At 69.3% G+C, this 21,143-nt stretch overlaps 4 protein-coding genes across 5 annotated transcripts; 2 read left to right on the top strand and 2 right to left on the bottom strand.

Annotated features, from left to right (window-relative positions):
* Positions 1-1,407: 1,407 nt before the first annotated feature.
* HPX (hemopexin) lies at positions 1,408-5,011 on the top strand. 2 transcript variants are annotated; one of them, XM_040584354.1, is made up of 10 exons: positions 1,408-1,516; positions 1,779-1,849; positions 1,998-2,078; positions 2,626-2,780; positions 3,093-3,246; positions 3,365-3,577; positions 3,755-3,856; positions 4,060-4,190; positions 4,453-4,597; positions 4,677-5,011. In XM_040584354.1, the coding sequence occupies exons 1-10, from the start codon at positions 1,452-1,454 to the stop codon at positions 4,901-4,903; spliced, it is 1,344 nt and encodes a 447-aa protein (XP_040440288.1). In that variant the 5' UTR covers positions 1,408-1,451; the 3' UTR covers positions 4,904-5,011. The 2 variants fall into 2 exon arrangements, with proteins under 2 accessions (XP_040440288.1, XP_040440289.1); XM_040584355.1 differs by lacking the exon at positions 3,755-3,856.
* Positions 5,012-6,445: 1,434 nt separating this feature from the next.
* APBB1 (amyloid beta precursor protein binding family B member 1) lies at positions 6,446-13,204 on the top strand. Its single transcript, XM_040584226.1, is given in 16 exon segments — positions 6,446-6,490; positions 6,673-7,122; positions 7,124-7,460; positions 9,056-9,246; positions 9,325-9,381; positions 9,466-9,551; positions 9,725-9,761; positions 10,009-10,146; positions 10,223-10,350; positions 11,037-11,042; positions 11,175-11,289; positions 11,505-11,589; positions 11,919-12,002; positions 12,095-12,210; positions 12,292-12,468; positions 12,542-13,204. Coding segments are annotated over 15 exon segments (2,001 nt in total). The 5' UTR covers positions 6,446-6,490; positions 6,673-6,846; the 3' UTR covers positions 12,710-13,204.
* A 98-nt stretch (positions 13,205-13,302) lies between these two features.
* Positions 13,303-17,001, bottom strand: SMPD1 (sphingomyelin phosphodiesterase 1). Its single transcript, XM_040584227.1, is given in 8 exon segments — positions 13,303-13,825; positions 13,913-14,058; positions 14,363-14,439; positions 14,522-14,693; positions 15,325-15,833; positions 15,835-16,089; positions 16,735-16,845; positions 16,847-17,001. Coding segments are annotated over 8 exon segments (1,794 nt in total). The 5' UTR covers positions 16,961-17,001; the 3' UTR covers positions 13,303-13,415.
* Positions 17,002-17,749: 748 nt separating this feature from the next.
* CCKBR (cholecystokinin B receptor) lies at positions 17,750-21,016 on the bottom strand. The gene is made up of 5 exons (XM_040584018.1): positions 20,817-21,016; positions 19,567-19,818; positions 19,223-19,487; positions 18,964-19,091; positions 17,750-18,670 (listed from the first exon to the last, which is right to left on the bottom strand). Exons 1-5 carry the CDS (start codon positions 20,977-20,979, stop codon positions 18,156-18,158), a joined length of 1,323 nt encoding a protein of 440 aa, XP_040439952.1. The 5' UTR covers positions 20,980-21,016; the 3' UTR covers positions 17,750-18,155.
* Positions 21,017-21,143: the final 127 nt, after the last annotated feature.

The raw sequence follows: 21,143 nt of genomic DNA, 5'->3' as shown, positions 1-21,143 counted from the left end.
TGGGTGCCCCTGTCCTGGGGGCTGGGGGGCATGGGCAGGGGTCCGGGACCGGGGGAGGTGGGACCTGAGCCAGGCTGGGTGCTGCTGAAGCACTCTTGGGGATCCCCAGGCTGTGGCAGGACCCCCATGCCATGGCAAGACCCCCAGGCTGTGGTGGGACCTTGATGCTGCAGCGGGACCCCTGTGCCATACTGGGACCCCAGTGCTGTAGCAACATAGTGGGATCCGGAGGCCATGGTGGGACCCCAGTGCTGTAGTGGGACCCTGATGCCACAGCGGGACCCCTGTGCCATGGTGGGACCCCCAGGCTGTGGCAGATACTGGCAGTGCCAGGCCAGGCAGGGATGGGCACAGTGTCTGGAGCTCCCTGGCAACGCTGAGCACCTGCCTGGCACAGCCTTCTGTCAGCTGTGACCCTGACCCGTGGCGCAAGGACGGGGTTGGAGTGGTCCATACTGGGAGCGGGAATGGGGTTGGACTGGCCCATACTGGGTCTGTGCTCACCCTCCCCACGGGGAGGGGGGTGAAGGGGGGGCCTTTCCCACGGGAGGTTCGCTCACACACAGGGGCTGCCCCCCCAGGCTATGGGGCACATAGCTGCAGGATGTGCACCCCACATAAGGGTGTGCCCCACCGGTGGCAGCCCCCTGACCCCCAGCACCGTTGCCAGCTGCCCGCGCCTGGCTGCCTGTCCAGGCCTGTCCGTGCCCATGGCTCGTGGCCAGAGCAAACAGGCGCTGTGGGGCCAAGGCCCTTCCCAGCACTGGCTGCTGGGAAGAGGCTGGGATGGTGCCAGACCCCCCTGCTGCACCCCCAGCCCTGGGCAGGCCGCTGGGGGATAGCGTCTTCCCCACCCCACCACATGGAAGGCTGGCCCCTGGTCCCACCCTGCCACATGGGGGGCTGAACCCCAACGGGGTCTGAGCCCCCTCCCCAGCCCCACTGCATAGGAGGCTGAGCCCCACCGGGGTCTGGGCCCCCTTCCCTTCCTTGCCACATCAAAGCTGAGCCCCCTCCCCAGGGCTGAGCCCTGTCCGTCCAGGCCCTCTTGGAGTGGGACCCTCACCCTGTCCCTGCCACATCAGTGGCTGAGCTCCCCCCGCCGGAGGCTGAACCCCCATGTCAGGGGCTGAGCCCCGCTGGAGTTGGACCCTCGCCCCTGTCCCCTGCCCCACCACAGTGAGGTCTGTCTCTAGCCCCACCACACTGGGGTCTGACCCCCATCCCCCCTGTGCTGCCCCAGCCAGGTTGGGGGGCAATGATGGGGGTCCCTGTCCTGCCCCCTCCATGCACTGCCCTGTCCCTTAGCCATGCCCCCCCCCCCCCCAGCCCCCCCGTGCGGATGAAGGTTGCGTGGGGCAGGCCAGGTTAAGCAATGGGGCAGGGCAGGTTGTGCAACGGCCTCTCCTGCTCTATATAGGTCCAGGGACCGCAGCAGCCCCAGGCACACCATGAGGGTCTCCACTGCCGCCCTCTGCCTGGCCTGGGCCCTGGCCCTGGCATGCGCCCACCCTTTGTGTGTGGGGTGCTGGGGATGGGTGTGGGGCAGGGGGCTGCGGGGTGCTGTGGGGGGCTGCGGTGGCTGCATGGGGCAGGGGGCTGTGGGGCAGGGGGTTGCCGTGGCTATGTGGGGCAGGGATCTGTGTGGTGCAGGAGGAGTATTGGGGCAGGAGGCTGTGGGGGGCTGGGTGGGGTGGGGGGCTGCGTGATGATGTGGGGTGCGTATGCGGCTGTTTGGAGGGGCTGCATCATAAGCCCATGGTGCTGCCTGTCCCCAGGCCCCACGGCAAATCAGAGGCAGCTGGAGGAGGGCACCCCCATGAGGCTGAGCCCCCCAACAATGACACTGGTGAGACCCCAGGGATGGGGGGAGGAGGGCAGAATTGCATGTGGGGCACGGGGGGTGGGGGTGGGGGGGCACAGCAGGTTCTGGGGGTGGGACATTGGGGGAGGTCTGTCTGGGGGATCCACACCATCCTGACTTGCCCCCCGCCAAGACCTGGCCCAGCTCTGCGTGGATGAGGGCAGCTTCGACGCCGCCACACTCAATGAGAATGGCACCATGCTCTTCTTCAGAGGTGGGTCTGGGGGGGCAGGGGGGTGTGTGCGTGGAGCTGGGGGGAACAGGACTGGGACACATGGCGCTGGGGGACATGGGGCTAGGGGCACAGGATGGGGGCCATGGGGGTGGGGGAGCAGGGGGCACTGGAGGAAAGGTTCTGAAGAGGATGGGGTCTGAATGTGGGGGGGAATTGGATATACAGGGGAGGGGAATGGAGTTTGTGGGTCTGGGGGAACTTGGAGGGGGGACAATGACACATGGGTCCTGGTGAGTCCATGAGAAATGGGGTACGGTGAGCTGGCACTGGGAGGTTGGGAGGGGGGATGGCATGGGAGGGTCTGGGGGAGGTGGGGGAGGGATGGGGGTGGGAGGGGGTCTGTGGGGATAGATTGCAATGGGGGTCTGGGGAAGGGGTCTGAATAAATGTGGAAGGGGGTGGAGATGGTGCCCTGGGGGACAATAAGGGGCAGGGGGCGCTGTGGGGTGCCCCGGGGCTGGGGGCTGGGGGAGTGGGGTGTGGGACGGTGTGGGGCAGTGTGGGGCTAGCTGCTGCCCCTGCCCAGGCGAGGGAGTCTGGGAGATCTCTCGGGGGGCGCACCGGCCCCACATCCGACCCCTGGCTGCATCCTGGCCTGAGCTGGGGGGCCCCGTGGATGCGGCGCTGCGCCTGCACCGCCGGCAGCACCCCCAGGAACACCAGAACCTCTACCTCTTCCAGGCACGGCCACGGGTGGGGGGCGGCAGGGGCAGGGCCTGGGCTGTGTAGGGGCTCAGGCAGGCTGCTTGGGGGCAGGAGATATTGCCTCTCTGCCCAGACCCCCCTGTGGGTCCATGGGGCTGGGGGAGGGATGGAGCTGGGGGTCCCAGCCTGTGGGTCAGATCTTTGGCCGGGGGGGGCGGGGGGCTGTCTTGTCCTGGCTGGGGGAGCTTCTGTCCTGGGGGTCTCCCCCCAGGTCTGGCCCCACAGGGGTCCTGGGGGTGGTGTCCGTGGGGCTCACCCTGTGGGGCTCACCCTGTGGGGCACTTGCAGGGCGAGCAGGTCTGGGCCTACGCTGGGGGGCAGCTGCGTCCTGGCTTCCCCCGGCGTGTGGCAGATGAATTCCCGGGGGTCCCTGGGGGGCTGGACGCCGCCGTCGAGTGCCACCCTGAGGAGTGCGGGGGCGAGAGCATCCTCTTCTTCAAGGGTGAGTGGGGTCCGGGGGGCTGCTGTGGGGTGCGTGGGGGCTGCTGGGCATGTGGGGCTCAGGTGCTAGAAGCTGCACCGTGCCAAGCCATGCCGAGCTGTGCCATTGCTGCATGCAGGGGACACGGTGTACGCCTTTGACCTGGAGCTGCGGGTGACGAAGCCACGCACATGGCCGGGGCTGGGCCCCTGCACTGCTGCCCTGCGCTGGCTGGAGCGGTACTACTGCCTGCACGGGACCCGCTTCCAGCGCTTTGACCCCCGCACAGGCGAAGTGCCCCCAGGATACCCCCGCGACCTCCGCGACTACTTCATACCCTGCCCAGGGCGAGGTGAGCACCTGGCCACCCCCATGGAACCACGTGCATCCTGGGGACCCCCCCCCCCATGGGGTCCTGAGCTCCAGTTGCCTGGACGCCCAGCCCCACAGTGGCAGAAGGGTCCCAGACCCCCACCCCAGTGCCTGCCCTGGGGTCTGGCCCCACTGTCAGTGCTGACGCTGCTGGCAGGGCACGGGAATGCCTCGTGGGGGGACGCCGGCCATGGCTGCAGCAAGATGCCCTTCCAGGCCCTCCTCTCCGATGACACCGGCCGCATCTATGCCTTCCGCGGTGAGGGGTAGCGTGGGGCTGCGGAATGGCTGTGTTGGGGGAGTTGGGGGAGGGGCATGACCATGCTGGGGGCTGTGGGGTACAGAACTGTAGTCCCAGCCATTCTGTGGGGCACAGACCATAGAGCTGGCTGTGGGGTGGGGTCGATTGGGGCATGATCACGGGGCAGGTCTGTGGGGCAGTATGACTGACACAGTCCGCAGGGGGTCTGTCATTCCGCCTGGACTCGTGGCAGGATGGGCACCATGCCTGGCCCCTGGGACAGACGTGGCCAGGGCTGGAGGGGGAGGTGGATGCTGCCTTCGCCTGGGATGGACGCACCTACCTGATACAGGTCTGACCCTGCTGGCTGCCCCCTCCCCCTCCTCTGCCCTGTGGGTCCTGCCCCCCTGTCCCAGCTTGCTGCCCCACTGCCAACACTCCTGGGCCGGTGCTTGAGGTGGGGCAGCTCAGGGACTGCTGGGAGACATCCCTCCCGGGACCAGGGGACCTCGGGGATGTTGTGTGTGTGTGTCCCTGCCCCAGGGGCAGCCTGGGGACTCTCTGACGCTGTGTCCCCACTACTGCCCACGGCCCACACTGCCTGCTCTCCCCAGGGCTCCCAGGTCTCCATCTTCCTTTCGGAGCAGGGCCACCGGCGGGTGCTGGGGTACCCACGGGCGCTGCAGGAGGAGCTGGGGGTCCCCAGTGCCGATGCTGCCTTCACCTGCCCCGGCTCTGCGCACCTCTACCTCATCACAGGTGGGCAGCAGGCACACCAGGACCCCCGGCTGCTGGGGTCTCTGCCAGGGTGCAGGGCTGATGGGTGCTGTGTTGGCAGGGGACCACATTCGGCTGGTGGACCTGACGCAGATGCCACGGCACGTGGGCGAACCGACACCACTGCCCCACGACCACGTGGATGGTGCCATGTGCACCAACGATGGTATCTTCCTCTTCGATGGCACTGGCTACTACTGGTACCCCAGCGTGGCCCAGCTGCTTGGGGCACAACAGCCTGCCCCCCTCCAGAGCATCACCACCAACTTCTTCCGCTGCCCACAGTGACTGGGGCCAGTGCCACCGCCCAGGCCCCTGCAGCACTGCTGGCACCGGGACTCTGTGGGCCCCAGCCAGCCTGTGCCTGGGACACAATAAAAGCCAGGGAGACCCTGAGACCCTCCCTGCTTTGTCTGGGGGTGCCGGGGGGTGGAGGGGATGGTGCATCTGTGTTGTGGCAGCTGTGGGGTGGCGTAGCACTGTCCCTGTGCCACTGGGCTGGGTGTGGCAGGGGCAGTGGGGCAGGACCTGCTGGGTGCAGGAGCCTCGCGATGGTGTCCTGGTAGATGACTCCTGGGGGATGCGGTACAGGGGCGGGGGGGGTGTCCACGGCTGTGCTGGGCTTTACCACACTGTGCCATACCACAAAGCATCGTTTGATGCTGAGCCACACCATACTGTGCCGACTGAAATGTCTTGTCCTGTAATGTGCCACAGTGCACCGTGCTGTGCCATGCCCCATGGCACTATGTCATACCGCATCATACCATGTCATACTGTACTGTACCATACCATACTGTACCGTACCACACTGTGCCGTACTGTGCATGCCTTGCTGTGCTGTGCCACACCACAGCCCTGTGCCATGCCGTGCCACGCCGTGCCATCCTGCTCTGCGCTGCGGGGCTGGAGAGGTGCCAGCCGGGGTGTCCCATCCGTGGGCATCAGCACCCGCGGGGGGCAGTGGGAGCCGGGCTCTCCCCGGCAGTGCCAGAGTCATGGCACGGGGGCCCCGCCGAGCAGCCCCAAAGCCTCGTCACCGAGGTGGTGACACGGGCCAGGCTGCCCAGGGCGGTGCTGCAGTCGCTGTGCCCGGGGGCTGGACGCGTCGCCGGGGGAGAGGAGCTGGACCAGAGGAGACCTGGCGCGCTGCCAGCATCACCGCGCTGTGGCCGATGCCGCTGGTCCCTGCCAGCCCACCCTGCGCCCGCCGTGCCGTGCCAGCACCCCGTGTGCCCCCGTGCCGTGCTCTGCCGGTCCCGGCTGCGCCCCTCGCCGCTGCTGCTCCAGGCCTTGTGTCCCGTGCAGCGCCGTGCTGGGCCGGGCCGGGCCGCTCCACCGCGCTCCCACCGTGCCGTGCCGTGCCGTGCCGTGCCGTGCCGTGCCGAGCCGTGCCGTGCCGTGCCGTGCCGTGCCGAGCCGTGCCGTGCCGTGCCGTGCCGAGCCGTGCCGTGCCGTGCCGTGCCGTGCCGAGCCGTGCCGTGCCGAGCCGTGCCGTGCCGTGCCGAGCCGTGCCATGCCGCTCTGCCCCGGCCCTGCCCAGGCCACCCTGTGCTGCGCCCTGCGGACCCACCCCTGCCGGTGCCGGAGCCGGTGCCGGTGCCGGTGCCGGTGCCGGTGCCGGTCCGTGCCGGTGACAGTACCAGTGGCACGATCATGCCGCGCCGCGCTGTGCCAGCCGGTGCCGGTGGCAGAGGAGCGGTACCGTGCCCTGCCGGTGGCACTGTCAGTACGGGGACAGCGCCGGCACCAGTGCCGTGCCGCTGTGTGCCAGCCCCGTGCCGGTGCCGGTGCCAGTCGGGAGGGGAGGGGCTGCGCCGCCCGCGGAAGCGGAAGCGGAAGCGGACCCCCGCCCCCCTAGCGGAGCCGCCGCAGGTACCGGCCGGGCCGGGGTTCGGGCCGGGGGGGGGATCGGAGCCTGCGGGGATCCAGCAGGCCCGGGGTGGGGGTGCCGGGACGCGGCGGGGGGTCCCGGGGCTGTGGCGGGGCCCGCGGGGCTGGGGGGCCGGGCGCGGGGGGGCCCGGTGCCGCAGCTGCCCACCGCCCGCTACCCGCAGGCCCCATGGACGCGGAGGTGCCGGCGCCCCGGGGGCTGTAGGAGCCTCCCGCCAGCCGCAGGTGAGGGTCGGGCGGGGGCTGGTCCGGGGGGGCACCCGCCGTGTCCCCCGGTGCCGGCGGTGCCACCTGTCCCCGTCCGTGCCCCGCCCCCCCCCCCCCCCCAGGCCCCGACGATGTCGGGGGCCTTAAGCAAGCGAAGCGACCTGGCCAACGACAACAGCTGCCTGGGGCTGAGCCTGGGGCTGCCGGGCGCCCCCGAGCCCCTGCGCCCCAAGGCCCCCCCCGGCTCCCCCCAGGGCCCCCGCCTGTATGGCAGCACCGAGCTGCAGGGCGGGGGGGGGCCGCCAGGCCCGGCCGGCGAGGAGCCGGCCAACGCCAAGTGGGTGAAGGACGGGCAGAACCAGCTGCGCCGGGCAGCTGAGCGGGACCAGAACCGCAACGAGCTGGCCCCCCCCCCCCGAGGAGCTGGAAGTCTCGGCCCGCAACGCCCGCAACGCCGGCAACAACGCCGGTGGGGGGGCCCTGCCCCTGCTCATCGACCTGCGAGGTGCCGAGGAGGAGGAGGAGGAGGACGAAGAGGAGGAGGAAGGCGACGGGGACTCCACGCCGGTGCAGAGTGACCCCATGACGGCCGAGTCGGAGCAGAGTGGGGAGCGGGCGCCCCGCGAGCATGGCCGCAGCGCCAGCCTGCTCTTCGGGGTGCGCAGCGGCACTGCCAGCGATGAGGACTCCAGCTGGGCCACGCTCAGCCAGGGCAGCCCCACCGGCAGCTCCCCCGACGATGCAGGTGGGCACCCGCGGGCACCAGGTGGCCCCACGGCTGCCCCACAGTAGCCGCCTGTGTCTGTCCCACAGCTGGTCCTGGCTCCCCTGTGGCTGTCCCTGCCGACTCTGCCTGTCCCGCTGTGGACCCCACCTGCCCCACAGCTATGCCTGCCTGTCCTATGCCTGCCCCTCATTCCCTATGGCTTGTCCTGACTGCCCCACGGCGGCCCCCATCTGCTCAGTGGTGGCCCCCGCCTGCCCCACAATGGCGGCCCTGCCTGCCCCCCATCTGTCTCTGCCAGTCCCACAGTGGGCCCTGTCTGACCCATAGCGGCCTCTGCTTGCCCCATGGCTGCTCCACTTCCCCCACCGCTGCCCCATGGCAGCCCCTGCCTGCCCCCAACCTGTCATGCCCAGCCTGGTCCTGTCAGCTCTACATTTTCCTCCGCCTATTCCTGGCTGTGTGCCCACAGCTGCCCTCCAGCCTACCCATTGCTGCCTGTGTTCCTGATCCCTGCTGGGTGCTGTTCTTGGCCCCCCAGCCCCTGTCAGCTCCGTGGCACTCCACTGTGTGCCCCACTGATGTCCCCCCAACCCCCTCCATGACCCTGTGCTGTTGCTGGCAGCTCTGTGCCCCATGGTGCAGGCCCTGGTGTGCCATTGCCTACCACCCCTCTCTGCAGCTCTGGCCCTGCTGTGTCCCCCGCTACCTCTGTGTGCCTGTCCCCTTCCCCCCTCCTCCGGCCAGTAAATGCCCCCCTGTGTCCCCACGGTAGGCAGTGTCACTTTCATGTGCCCCACAGCCTGCACTGTACCGTGCTGTCCCCCCCCATCCCTGCACTCCAGCCTCTCCCCCATCCTTCTGTGCCCCCCCCCCGCCCTCCATGTCCCCGCCCCCCCGCGCATCCCGATCCCTCTGGCGCATCCTGCATCCCGCCGGCCCCGGCGCTGTCGTCAGCGGTTGCCGGGGAAACGCCTGGTCCAGCCCCGGCGCAGGTGAGCGTGGGGCGGGCACCCCCGCCGCCACCCGGCTGCCCCACAGCTGCGTGGGGCCGGGGCTGCGGGTGGGGCAGTGTGTGTGCGGGGGGCTGCGGCAGGGCAGGCCCCACGGGTGGGCCCGCGGGGGCTGCGGGCTGCGCTGTGGCCGGCAGCCGGCCCGACCCCCGGCATGGGGCGGGGGCACGATGTGCAGCGCGGATTTCTTCGTGGCCATCGTCCTGCTGGACCCGCGCCCAGGTAGGGCCGGGGGGGGGGGAGCGGGACGCGGGGGCTGCGGCTCGGCCCAGCCCGGGGCGGGGGAGGGGGCTGCTGCCCTGCTGCGCCTCTAGGTCCTCCCGTGGGGCCCGGGTGGGGGCCCCCGTCCTCATAGCGATGTGGGGTACCCCCATCTTACGCCACCGGGAGTGGTCCTCAGCCCTGCCTGTCCACGGCCCCGTCCTCATGGCGATGGGGGAGCCTGGAGCCCGTCCTGAGGCGTCCCCACCTTGCTGGGTGGGTGCCCCATCCGGGGGGGCTCCCTGGGGCTGAGTGTGGGGGCCGTGTCCTGCTGGGGCTGCCTGGAGGGGCCCACCCCCGTGGCACCCGGCCCCGACCGCGCCCCTCACCCCGCCCCCCCAGACTCCTTCTGGACCCGCAACTCCTTCGAAACGGACTCGGACCTGCCTGCGGGATGGATGCGGGTGCAGGACACCTCGGGCACCTATTACTGGCACATCCCCACCGGCACCACGCAGTGGGAGCCCCCCTCGGGGCTGGCCCGTGGCTCGGCCCCTGGCTCCCCGGGCATCACCCCCTCCGAGGAGCCACCGGTGAGTCCCGGCCAGCCGTGGGGCGCCATGGGGCTGCCCCACAGCACTTGCCTTGAGCTGGCCCTGCTCTTCCCACAGCTCGCCTGGACGGGCTTCGCCCCGGCTGAGCGCTTCGGAGAGGGGGATTTCTGGAAGGTGAGGGGGGGGGGCAGTGGGCAACCGGGGGGGCAGCACGCTGCGGTGCCCAGCTGCTGCCAGCCCCCCCTGCTCCCTCCCCAGGACCCTGCGGCAGACGAGGCAGATGATGAGCCTGGAGTGCAGGACACGGAGCCGCCGTCGCCGGGCCTGGCCTCGCCGGGCACTGGGTGTGTGAGGCACGGGGGACCTTGGGGGTGTGGGGCTGCGCCTGGGCCCTGCAGGGCAGTGGGACCCTTGGGAGGGGGGCTGCCAGTTTGGTGTGGGGCCAGAGCTGCGCCCTGTGCAGGGGGCCAGGGTCTCCAGGATGCATCAGCCAGTGATACCCCCTTCGCTCTTGCAGCGCGGCGCTGGCCGAGGAGGACAAGCTGGGCTCCAAGGTAGGCTGGGGGCCCAGCCCGGCCCCTCCCTGTGCCCCAGGGCCCCCACCGGCTTGGGACCCCCCCCCCCCGGGGTTGCAGCCCGGTGGTGCCATGATGCTGTCACCGCCATGGGAGGGGGCTCAGCAGAGTCTGGGGCATGCGGTGCCTCCACTGCGGGGTTTGCCCTGCCTCGGGGGGCGGGGGGCAGGTAGGTGGCTGGGGTCCCCACATTGGGGCCATGCCTGCCCCATGCCGTCCCCCGCAGCGCTTTGCTGTGCGCTCGCTGGGCTGGGTGGAGATGAGCGAGGACGAGCTGGCACCGGGCCGGAGCAGCATCGCTGTCAACAACTGCATCCGCCAGCTCTCCCTGCACCAGCGCGGCCCCCCTGGCTCCTGGGGGGAGGTGAGTGCCCCCCGCCCCGCCTGCTGCTGGCAGCCCCTGGTACAGCCCCCGCACACCCTGACGCGGCTACCCCCAGGGCCGGGCGATGCTGCTGCTGCTGGAGAGCCAGACGCTGAAGCTGGTGGACCCGCAGGATCAATCCCTGCTGCACGCGCAGCCCGTGGCCAGCATCCGTGTCTGGGGTGTGGGGCGTGACAGTGGCAGGTGCGGGGGGCACGATGGGCTGGGGGGTGCAGGTCCTGGGGGCAGAGGGTGTCTGGTGCCTGCGGGAACATGCAGGGGTCCCGGTGCACATGGGGTCCAGGGCTGATGGGGGTCCAGTGCACGTGTAGTGCAGTGATACAGGTGTGCATGGGATGTGGGGCTGGGGTCTCCCATGCATCTGGGGTGCAGGGATGTGCGAGGATCTGGGTACATGTGGGGCATGAGGCTGTGGGGGTCCTGTGTGTGGAGTACAGGGATCCGGGTGCACATGGGATGTGGGGGTCCTGTGCATGTGGAGTGCAGAGATCTGGGTGCACGTGGGGCTCAGTGCCATGGGGGTCCTGTGCGTGTGGGGTGCAGGGATCCAGGTGCATGGGGTGCATGGGGCTGCAGGGGTCCCGTGCATGTAGGGCTGTGGGGTCCCATGTGCATGGGGTGTGGGGGGATGTGGGTGCACACAGGGTGTGGGGCCCTGGGATCCTGCACAGTGTGCGGGCTTGCGGGATCCCAAAGCTGAGCCCCCTAGTGATGCTGGGTGTGTGTGTGTGTCTTGTGGTGCCATGGGTTGGGCATGACCCTGTGTGGGCATGGGGGTCCCACATGGGGGGGACCAGGGTTATGCGTGTGCCCCGGGCCCACTAACTTTGCTCTCTGGCTCTCTTCTGCTGCGCTGGCCGGGGATGCAGGGAGAGGTATGGCAGCCCAGCCCTGCACCAGTCCTCCCAGTCCTGTCCCTCACTGGGTTGGTGGTGGAGACACCCAGGTTGGGGAGCTCAGGCAGCTGGGTAGCTGGGGGGGGTCCTGAGTGCAACCCCTTGCCACAGGGACTTCGCCTACGTGGCCCGGGACCAGCTGACACAGATGCTGAAGTGCCATGTCTTTCGCTGTGAGAGCCCTGCCAAGAACATCGCCACCAGCCTGCATGAGGTCTGCTCCCAGGTGAGCCCCCCCCAGCCCCAGGTAAGCCCCTCATGGACCCCCCAACCAGCTCTGAGGTCTGTTCCCAGGTGAGCCCCTCCTCACCATGTCCCCAGGGAACAGCTGGCTGGTGGCTCACCATGGGGTGCCATGGCCCCTTGTGGGGGACAGGGGCTGGGGGCTGTGGCGTGACAACCTGCGGGGGGCGGGGGCGGTGCCCCTCATGCTCTCCCCAGATCATGGTGGAGCGGCGAAGTGCCCGGGCCCTGGCTAATGGCCTCTCCATGGACCCCTCCAGGCTGGTGGAGATCCCCTTCCAGGGTATGGTGGGGCAGGGCGGGGAGGGGATGGAGGGCACTGGGAGGGGATGGGTGTGGGTGTATGGCACTGGGAAGGGATAGGGGGTGTTGGCAGGGGGGGGATACGCAGGAAGGGGATGGGTGTGTGTGTAGAGGGGGCACTGGGACGTGATGGGGGGCATGTGGGACACTGGGAGGGGATGGGGGGTTGGACTGGGGGAGGGAGCTCGTATGTCCCACTGCCACATGTGCTGGGGTGGGGGGCAGTGCTGGCTGTTGGAGGCCAGCTGGGGGGGCCAGGCATTGGGGTACAGTGATGTCGGTGGGGGCTGACCCTTCCCTGTGCTACAGTGGAGTTCCCGGCGCCCAAGAGCGAGGTGGTGCAGAAGTTCCCGGTGTGCTACCTGGGCTGCGTGCCCGTTGCCAAGCCTGTGGGTGAGTGGGGGGGCACTCGCACCTTGTGGGGCTGCCATGGGGTAGGTGCCCTGGCCCCATTGGCCGTCCCCGAGCCCCCTGCCCATCCCCAGGCATGGACGTCATCAATGCAGCACTAGAGGCAGCACTAGCCACCAGCAGCAAGGAGCACTGGACCCCCATTGTGGTCAATGTGGCACCTGCCACGCTCACCATCATCCACGAGCAGGTGGGTCTGGCCCTGCGGTGCTCCGTCCCCATCCTGTTGGCATGGTGGGGATGGTGGTGACCCCTGGCCACATGCCTGCAGACGGAGGCGGTGCTGTGCGAGTGCCGCGTGCGGTTCCTGTCCTTCATGGGGGTGGGCCGGGATGTGCGCTCCTTCGCCTTCATCATGGCCAGCGCCCCGGGTGCCTTCCGCTGCCACATGGTCTGGTGTGAGCCCAACGCCGCTGGGCTGAGTGAGGCACTGCAGGCCGCCTGCATGGTGAGTGTCCACCTGCTCAGCCCCTTCCCCGGCCCCACTGTCCTGGCCCCACTGCTGACCCCGCTCTCCCCAGCTGCGCTACCAGAAGTGCCTGGATGCCCGGCCCCAGGCCTCCAGCTCCTGCCTGCCCGCACCGCCGGCTGACTCGGTGGCACGCCGGGTGGGCTCCTCCGTCCGCCGGGGCATGCAGACCCTCCTGGGCAGCCTGAAGCCCAAGCGCCTCGGGGCCCAGACGCCATGAGCCAGGATGGGGGGAGCAACCAAGACCCCTTCCCCATCTGCCACCCCCGGCATGGGACAGGGGGATGGGACGGAGGGGGCGGCAGCGCCTCGGAAGTGCGGGGCACCAGCGGGGGGATGAGCCCGTGCCGAGCGGTGTGCGTGTGTGTGTGCAAGTGTCCCCATGCGCCGAGCCATGTGCGAGGGGCTGTGGGGCACGTACCTGCACAGGGGGTGCGCGCCGAGCATGGTGCCGTGCTGTGGCTCTGCCCCCCCCGGCCATGCCCCAGGGCGGTGGGCTGGGGTGTGTGTCCTGCTCTACACGCCGGGATGAGCCCCCCGCTGCCCCGCGGGGACAATGGGGCTGGCGCGGCGGGGGTGCAGGGCCCACCCTGCCCCGATGCATGCGGTCTAACCTGCAGCGTGGGGCTCCCCGGGGCCACCGGCTCCGGAGCTGCCACTCCTGCTGTAATGAAGATCTGTGTCGTACTAAATAATTAATAAACCCATTCCACCAGCCCGGCCTTGCCCCCTTCCTGCAGCACTCTCTGGGAGGATGAGGAGGAGCCGCAGGCACCCTCTGGCGCGTCCCGCGGGGCCTCGGGCAGGAGCCGCTGGGTCCATCACGCCTTTATTGTGCCGCGGTGGGGGTGGCAGCCAGCAGGAGCCTGGGGACAGGCAGGGCCCTGCCTCAGCCCCTGCCGAGTGTCCCGGTGCCCGGTCTGCCCTCAGCAGAGCCGCCGCTGCCGCCAGAGCGCCTGGATGCGTGGGAAGGGCAGTGCTGGGCGCAGGGCCTGGCAGAGGCTGGGGTCGGCTGAGCGGCCGGTGCGCAGGGCGCAGAGCAGCGCTGCCTTGCAGGCGGCCAGGCAGGGCTCGCGGGGCGGGTGGCCCTTGTGAAAGAGGAACCAGAAGAGCTGGAAAAGGCGCTCATCATCCTGGAAGCGGCGGATGAGTTGGTCCCAGTCAGCGGGGAAGGCGCTGGGCAGCCCATAGGCCTCACGGGCGCGGTACAGGCGCTGCCAGCGTGGCTCTGCCCCCGGCACGTTCGCCTCCGTGAGGTTGAGGATGAAGGTCTCATGATCCAGCACAGCGTGGGAGCTCCCGGGGTAGGCGCCGTCCACCTCGTACACACGGTAGCCTGTGGGCAGGGCAGGCAGGGTCAGGGGTGAGCACTGGCACCACCACCAGAGTGGTGGGCTGTAGGGGGCTGGGGGTCCAGGCGTACCTGGGTTGAGGTTGATGTAGGTGGTGACACTGGGGGCCACGAAGGCGACAGAGACGGGGCGTGTCAGTGTCTCCTCATCGTAGAACATCTCAAACTCATCCACATGTGTGTGCCCAAAGAACTGAGCTGCAATGGTGCCCTCAAACCTGCGCGGGGCCAGGGCGTGAGTGCTGCCAATGCCCACACCCCCATCCCATCCCCGCTGCACCACTCGGCAGCTGGCGTGGTGCAGCTGATCCCATGACCCACAGCCCCCGCATCGCGCCAGGCTCAACTGACACCCCATGTCCAGGCCATGCCCATCGGCTCTGGTATGGCCCTGCCTGGCACAGGCAGCTTTGGGATTCTGACTCTGGACACTCTGGCGCGGCACCGTCGCCCCATCCCCTCCTGCGCCTGTGCCACCGCAGGCTGGGCAATGCAGGGGGGGTGCTGGGCCGCAGGGCTGACCTGCTGACAATGCGGTAGTAGTTCCAGCTCCAGCTGCGCAGGCAGTGGGCCGGAGGGATGTGCCCGATGATGTGCACCTAGGAGGCAGGGGAGGACAGGGCTGGGGTGTGCCTGGGACCCCCCTGCATGCAGGGCCAGTCCCCCTGCCACCACCCTCACCTTCTCCCCGGCCTGTTCAGCAGCAGCCAGGACCCCCACCAGCCACTGCAGCTGCCCCGCAGGGTCAGTGGAGTTGATGAGGAGCCAGAAGTTGGCCTGGGAGCAGAAGTTCATGTTGAGGGAGACAAGGCGCAGCCCAGGCCAGACCTGTGCTGTGTAGAAACCGGCAGCACTGCAGGGATTTGGGGCAGGGAGTGAGCACTGCTGGCCCCCACCGCTCACTGCAACCCCTCACCACAGCCCCGCGACATGCCCTAGGCCCAGCTGGCTGCCTGCCTGCCCCTGCACCCCCTCCCATCTGCCCACAGCATGCCACAACCGCCCACCTGGAGCCCCCCTTGCCCCTGCCCACCCAAAGCACCCTGAACCCCTGCCAGCCATGAGCCCACGCTGCTGCTCCTCCCAGGATAGAGACACCTGCCCTGACCCCTGCTAACCCGACACACCTGCACCCTGCCAGCCCCTGCCAGCCTGGGATCCCCCTTGCCCCCTCCAGTCTGGAAACCACTCTGTGCACCCCCAGCCGTGAGCCTCTGCTAGCACGAAGCCCCTCAGCCTGGAGCCCCCCCAATCCCTGCTAGCCCAAAGTTCCCCAGGCCTGAGTCCTGCAAGGCCAAAGGCCCCCCTTTCCCTCCCAGCCTTGAGCCCCTGCTAGCCCAGGGCCCCTCACCCAACCAGTACGGAGACTGCCCTGTGCTCATCCCTCAGACCCCTGATCCTGCTAGCCCAGGCCCCCCACCCCAAGCCCCTGCTAGCCTGGAGACTCCCTTGCCTGCCCGGCCCCTGCTGGCAGCTGCCCTCACCGGAGGGTCCGCAACGCTGAGGGGGGCAGCCAGTCCTGCCAGGCCTGGGCCATGGCGTCGTACAGCCAGGCAGAGGACTGGTTGCCCTGCACATATGGTGGGGGGAAGGCGTTGACGGGGGTAGCCTCATGGTTGCCCACGGCTGGGTAGACGGGCAGGTCACCCAGATACTTCTGCAGCAGCCTGCTGACAGTGCGCAGGGCCAGCAGCTGGTCCTGCCGGCTCTGTTGCCAGACGTCGTGCGCCGGGATGTCACCCGTCCAGTACACAGCAGCGAAGGTGGCCGCGCTGGGCAGCTGGGCCAGCAGGGCCTCGATGGTGTGCAGTGGCAGGTCGCACTTGCCGTACTCGCCCCAGAAGCCAGCACCGCCAGGGCCAGGGTGGGCAGCTCCGCGGCAGCAGAGTGGGTCAGGGCAGGCAGCCTCGCTGCCTGGCACATAGTGGCGGTCCCAGTGCAGGTCGGTGAGGAAGAGGAGGCGGGCGGTGGGAGCGCCGGGTGGGGGGGGGCACCGGTGGTTGCACTGGCGGCTTGGGGGTGGCAGGTAGGGTGATGTTCCAGGCACCGAAGATGTCCCAGTGGCCGCAGTGCTGGCCCAGCAGCAGCCCGCAGGCCTCGCCAGGCCGCAGCACCGAGCGTGCCCAGGCTGACACCATGTCCTGCTGGAAGAGCTGCACGGCCTGCTGGCAGATCTCGGGGCGCGCCAGCCGCAGGTCCTGGCACAGCCGGGCCGCCAAGTGCCCCACGCGTGCCACGTTGGGCTCCAGCTGTGGGGCAGGGACCATTTGGGCTGCCGCGGGGTCCCCAGGACGGCCCCACCGCCTGCCAGCCACCCCAACCCGCTCAGCTTGGCTCGGTCCCCTCCATTGCCGTCACCCCAGCCCCAGTCCAGTTCCCCTTTGGAGGAAGGAAGGGGGGCCTCGGCCTGTCCCTGTCGCTCAGAGCAGAGCCGCTGGCCTGTCCCCAGCCCTGTCACGAGGTCCTGTCCCATCCCTGTCCGAGCTCCTGTCTCCCGCCCTGTCCTGACCCCTTCCCTGTCCCCATTGCTAGCCCGTTCCCCCCCCACCGCCACCCCTTCCCTGTCCTCCCTTCACTCCGTTCCTGTCCCGGACCCACTGGCCCTGCTCTGCCTGTTCCCATCCCCTCTCGTCCCTGTCCCAGTACACCTCTGTCGTCACCCTGTTCCTGACCCCGTCCCTGTTCCTACCGGTCCCCACCCTGTGCCATCCCGTCCCCGTCCTCCCTCGTCCCGCCCCTGACCCCATCTCTGTCCCTGTTCTCCCCGTCTCCGTCCTCCCATCTTGTCCTGTCCCCACCCTCCCCCGCCCTTGTCTCCCCCGTTCCCCCCCCTTCCCCTCCCTGTCCCATCCGGTCCCTGTCCCCGTCCCCCCTGTCCCGTCCACTCCCCGCACCTGCAGCGCCAGGTCCAGCACCCCAAAGAGCAGGTGACACACGGGGCACGACACGTTTCGCCAGCCCCAGCGCGGCGCCGCTTCGAGGAGCGCCCCCCCCCGCGCCCGGGGCCGACCCCGCCGGCAGCGACAACGACAGCGATAGCGACAGCGACAGGGCCAGGGCCAGGGCGAGCGGCAGCGGGAGCGGCGGAGCCGGGCCCGAGCCCTCACCCCGCGCCGCCATGGCCGAACCAACGCTGAGCCGCGGGAGGGCGGGGCCGGGGCGGGCGGCGGGGCGGGGCTCCGAGGAAGGGGCGGGAACACGTGGGGGACGGACGGACACTGGGAGTAGGCCACAGGGGCACGGTGGGAGATGGAGTCTCTCGGGCACGGTGGGAGATGGAGTCACTTGGGCATAGTGGGAGATGGTATCTCTTGGGGGTCCTTTCCCTGTCGCTTTGGGGTCCCCACACCGATGAGTGGGTCCCTGCAGCCACTGCAGGTGAGGACATGCCTGTAAGTACAGGCGTCTGTGTGTGTGTGAGCATGTGCACACCTGTGTGTGGGCTGGGGTTGTGTGCAGCTGTGTGTGCGCATGTGTTCGTGCATGGGCAGGTCTGTGCGTGCACGTGTGAGTGTGCAGGTGTGTGCGTGTGTGCCAGTCTAGTCCTGGTCACAGTGGGCACGGTCGGGTAGTAATCCCCCAGGGTGGGTTGGGAGGTCTGGCAGGGCCCACTGCCCAGGAACCACCCAGCCACGCTGGGGCCAGTGTGGTACCATGCAGTGTCATGCCAGTGCCATGCTGTGCCATCCCGGTACTGGTACAGAGCCTGGTGACCCTGCCTCAGACCAGGCCATCCCCAGCCCTTTGACATGGGGTGCACCAGTGCTGTTGGTTGCACCAGCCACTGCCCCAGGATTCCCACAGTGGAGGGGCCTGGCCCCTGGCCCTCCCGAGTGCTGTGGAGCCCCCATCCCACCCATCTCTGGCCTGTGGACTCCCAGTGCTGGGTCAGGCTGAGAGCAGTGGGAAGCAGTGGCGCAGGTGGGTGCAGGCGGGCACAGGGCAAGTTTATTGCGTCCGGAGCCAGGGAGAAGCATAGGGAGTCGCTGGGCTTGGCTGGGGGCATCTCACTCTCCCCCCTACCCCCAGCTGCCCGGCCCGGGAACCCCTGCCCTGGCTCCTTGCCCCCAGCCCAACCCGGGCACAGCGGTGTGTGGAGCTGGGGGCACTGGGGGTCCAGGGGCTTGTGGGACAGACTGGTGTGGCCCAGTGGCAGTCGAGTGAGGCGGTACTCGGCGGGAGCATAGAGGCTGGTGGTGCACTGAGCTGTGCCAGGCATGGAGGGGGGCCCATGGGGAGGATGCCAGGGTAGGAGGGGGCACAGGGGGATGCAGACAGAGCCTGGGGGGGAGCAGGGGGGGCCGGGGGGGCCAGCTCAGGGGGGTCCAAGGCTGCTGACAGTGGTGTAACTGAATTTGGAGAGTGAGGCGTTGGCATTGGCAACCTCCTCCTCAAGTGGTCGGTGTGGGCAGGCATGGCGACAGCCAGCACAGGTGGCTAGGAAGGCTTTGCGGAAGCGGCGGTTCATGAAGCAGTAGATGAGGGGGTTGGCGCAGGCGGAGGTGTAGGAGAGAAGGTGAATGAATGAGATGGGTGTCCCCGAGAGTGCTCGCTGGGCCGCCCGCGGGGCGAAGGCACGCCACGTGTTGGCAGTGAAGATGGGCAGCCAGCAGAGGAAGAACATGGCCACGATGACCACTAGCATGCGGATCACACGCCTCTTGGCCACCAGCTTTGCCTCTGAGCTGTTGATGCGCGCTCGGTCTTGCTGCGCACCTGCTGCACCCAGTGCCCGCAGCTCCAGCGCGCCACCCGGCCGGGAGAGCTGCAGGTAGCAGCCGTCCCCCTCGTCGCAGGTGGGCACTGGCTCCCCACTGCCATTGCGCTGAGCTGTGGGGCAAAGGGATGTGGTCACAGCCGTGGCACCATGGGGACCCACATTACCCTGAGCACATCCTCTGCTGGCATGCAGCAGGGTGTCAGGATGGCATGCGGCACAGGCCCCTGCGCAGGGAAGGGGTCCCCAGGGAACCTCCCAGCTGCAGGGAGCTGGGGTGGGGGCTCAGACTTCCCCCTTGTCCCAGGGCAGGGAGCTCTGCCCACATGGGGGGCCATGCTGCAGGAGGCAAAGGCAGGGCCAAGTGCTGCCCTCAGCCCTACCCCACACCAGCCCAGCCCCTCACCTGCAGCCTCCCCTTTGATGTCCAGCTCGAAGCGGATGCCTCGGTAGAGCTCACGGGAAATAAGCCCATAAGCCACGATCATCACCACACCTGGGATGAAGAAGAGGATAAGGAGCAGCAGGACGTACCTGAAAGACATGGTACCCATTGCTCAGTGGCTCCCTGCCAGCCCAGTTGCAGCAGCAGGGCTGGCAAGCAAACCATGTCCCTCGTCATGCGAGGGTCCTGGGGGTAGGTGGGAGTCCTAGTGCCGACTCACCAAGCCTGTCGAACATGCTCACTGGGCCAGTTGTGGGTGCACTGGCTGATGGGCAGGCGGGTGCCACGGGTGGGCATGGCATGCGTGGTGCTGTAGACGGCGTAGGGCAGCATGAGCAGTGCTGAGAAGAGCCAGGTGCTGGCAATGACCCGGCAGGCATGTGAGCGTGTCTGCCAGACACGGGACTGCAGTGGGTTGCAGATGGCACTGTACCGTTCGATGGCAATGGCCACCAGACTGAAGGTGGAGACCGAGACGGAGACGCCTGTGGGTAGCGAGGGTCAGCACCCATGGTATGGCGTGGCTCAGCCCTCCCCGGCCCCTGCCTGCCCACCCCCTCTTACCCATGAGGTAGGCCATGAGCTTGCAAATGGCCTCTCCAAAGATGAAGGTGCCCATGAGGTTGGGAACAAGTGTGAAGGGCATGCAGCAGACTGCCAGCATCAGGTCGCTGAGTGCCAGGGAGAGCAGGAAGGAGTTGGTGACGGTGCGCAGGCGGCGGTTCAGGAGCAGCACAGCCACGACCAAGGCATTCCCGCAGACACTCAGCACAAAGATCAGCGTGTACAGCAGGATGCGCACCGTTAGGTCCAGGTCTGTGGGCATCAGGGTCATGGGTTGCCACGTGGGCACCCCGGTGGCACCCCAACATGGGTGGGCAGCGTGGCCAAGCATGGTCCAGGCACCTGGGCTCCAGCTGGCTCCAGCTGTGTCCAGTAGACTTGGTGGGGAGCTGGCAGCCAGGCACCTGGGTTCCCTCCGTGTGGCTGCTGCCGCAGCAGACATGGGACCAGGATGCTCCACCTGCCCCACTCACTTGGCTCCAGGGGAGTGCCGCTGGCTGGGCTGGGCTCCAGTGCTGGGACACTCCGAGCCTGGTGGGTGCCGCGGCTGGAGCCACGGTGCTGTCTGTCCCCAGGGCTGAGCCCGCTGCCCAAGTCCCCACTCCCTTCGGCCGCGCTGGGACGTGACCAGGGCTGTTTATCCCCAGGAACCGAACGGCAGCTGGTGCTGGTGCCGCATCTCACTGCCCGCGGAGCCCCGGCTGGTGCGGTGGCGTGAGGTGGGGGTCCCGAACCCCGGCAGTGGAGCAGACAGTGGCTGCGCTCCGTGGGGTCCCTGCCAGGGTCCCCTTCTGCCTTCCCTGTATCCCCTCCCCGAGCAGCCCCGGGAGCCGACACCGGGACCGCTGGGCAGTGCCCGTGCCGCCAAGCCCCCAGCGCGGGGCACATCCCTATGGGGACCGGTGACCGAGACTGGGGACAGCGGTTGGCTAGGCATGTCGGGCCCGCTGCAGCGGGACGGTGTCGCACGGGCGACACGACGGGTGCTGCAGGCTGCACCGGGGATGCAAACGGGGAGCGCCGGGGCGCATGGCAGGATAAACCGGGGTGCGTCGGGCAGCCGGATGGGGTGCGCCGGGGTGGGACTGGGCGGGCGGACGAGAGCACCGGGGTGCATTGGGTGGGCGGCTGCACCGGGAGGCACGGCGAGGTGCACCGGGAGGCACGATAGTCCGAACCGGGGCAGGTTGGGTGCACGGGGGCGCACGGAGGGACAGCGAGGGTTCCCTCCCGTCCCCTCCCGGTCTCACCTTTGGGCGCCGGGGGCCCGCGGAGGCCCCTGCGGAGGAGATCGCAGGCGGAGCCGTTCCCGGCGGAGCCGGTGCCGGTCCCGGTGGCGGAGCCGGAGCCGGAGCCGTTCCCGGGGCGGCAGAGCAGCTCCTGCAGCGACTCATTGAGGCGCCGGGGGTCCATGGCGCCGGCGGAGCCGCCGTCAGAGCCGCCCCGCGCCCATCGCAGCGGCACCGGGAGCAGGCTCCGCTCCGCTCCGCTCCGCTCTTCTCAGAGCCGCTGGGGGAGTGAGCGGGGGCGGTGCCCGGCGCGGGGCGGGCCGGAGGGCGGTGGCAGGGAGCGGGGGG

The sequence above is a fragment of the Falco naumanni genome, chromosome 2, assembly GCF_017639655.2.
Source record: "Falco naumanni isolate bFalNau1 chromosome 2, bFalNau1.pat, whole genome shotgun sequence".
Taxonomy (NCBI): Eukaryota; Metazoa; Chordata; class Aves; order Falconiformes; family Falconidae; genus Falco; species Falco naumanni.
Note: the sequence above shows the minus strand (reverse complement) of the source record. Positions and strands in the feature narration are given on the sequence as shown.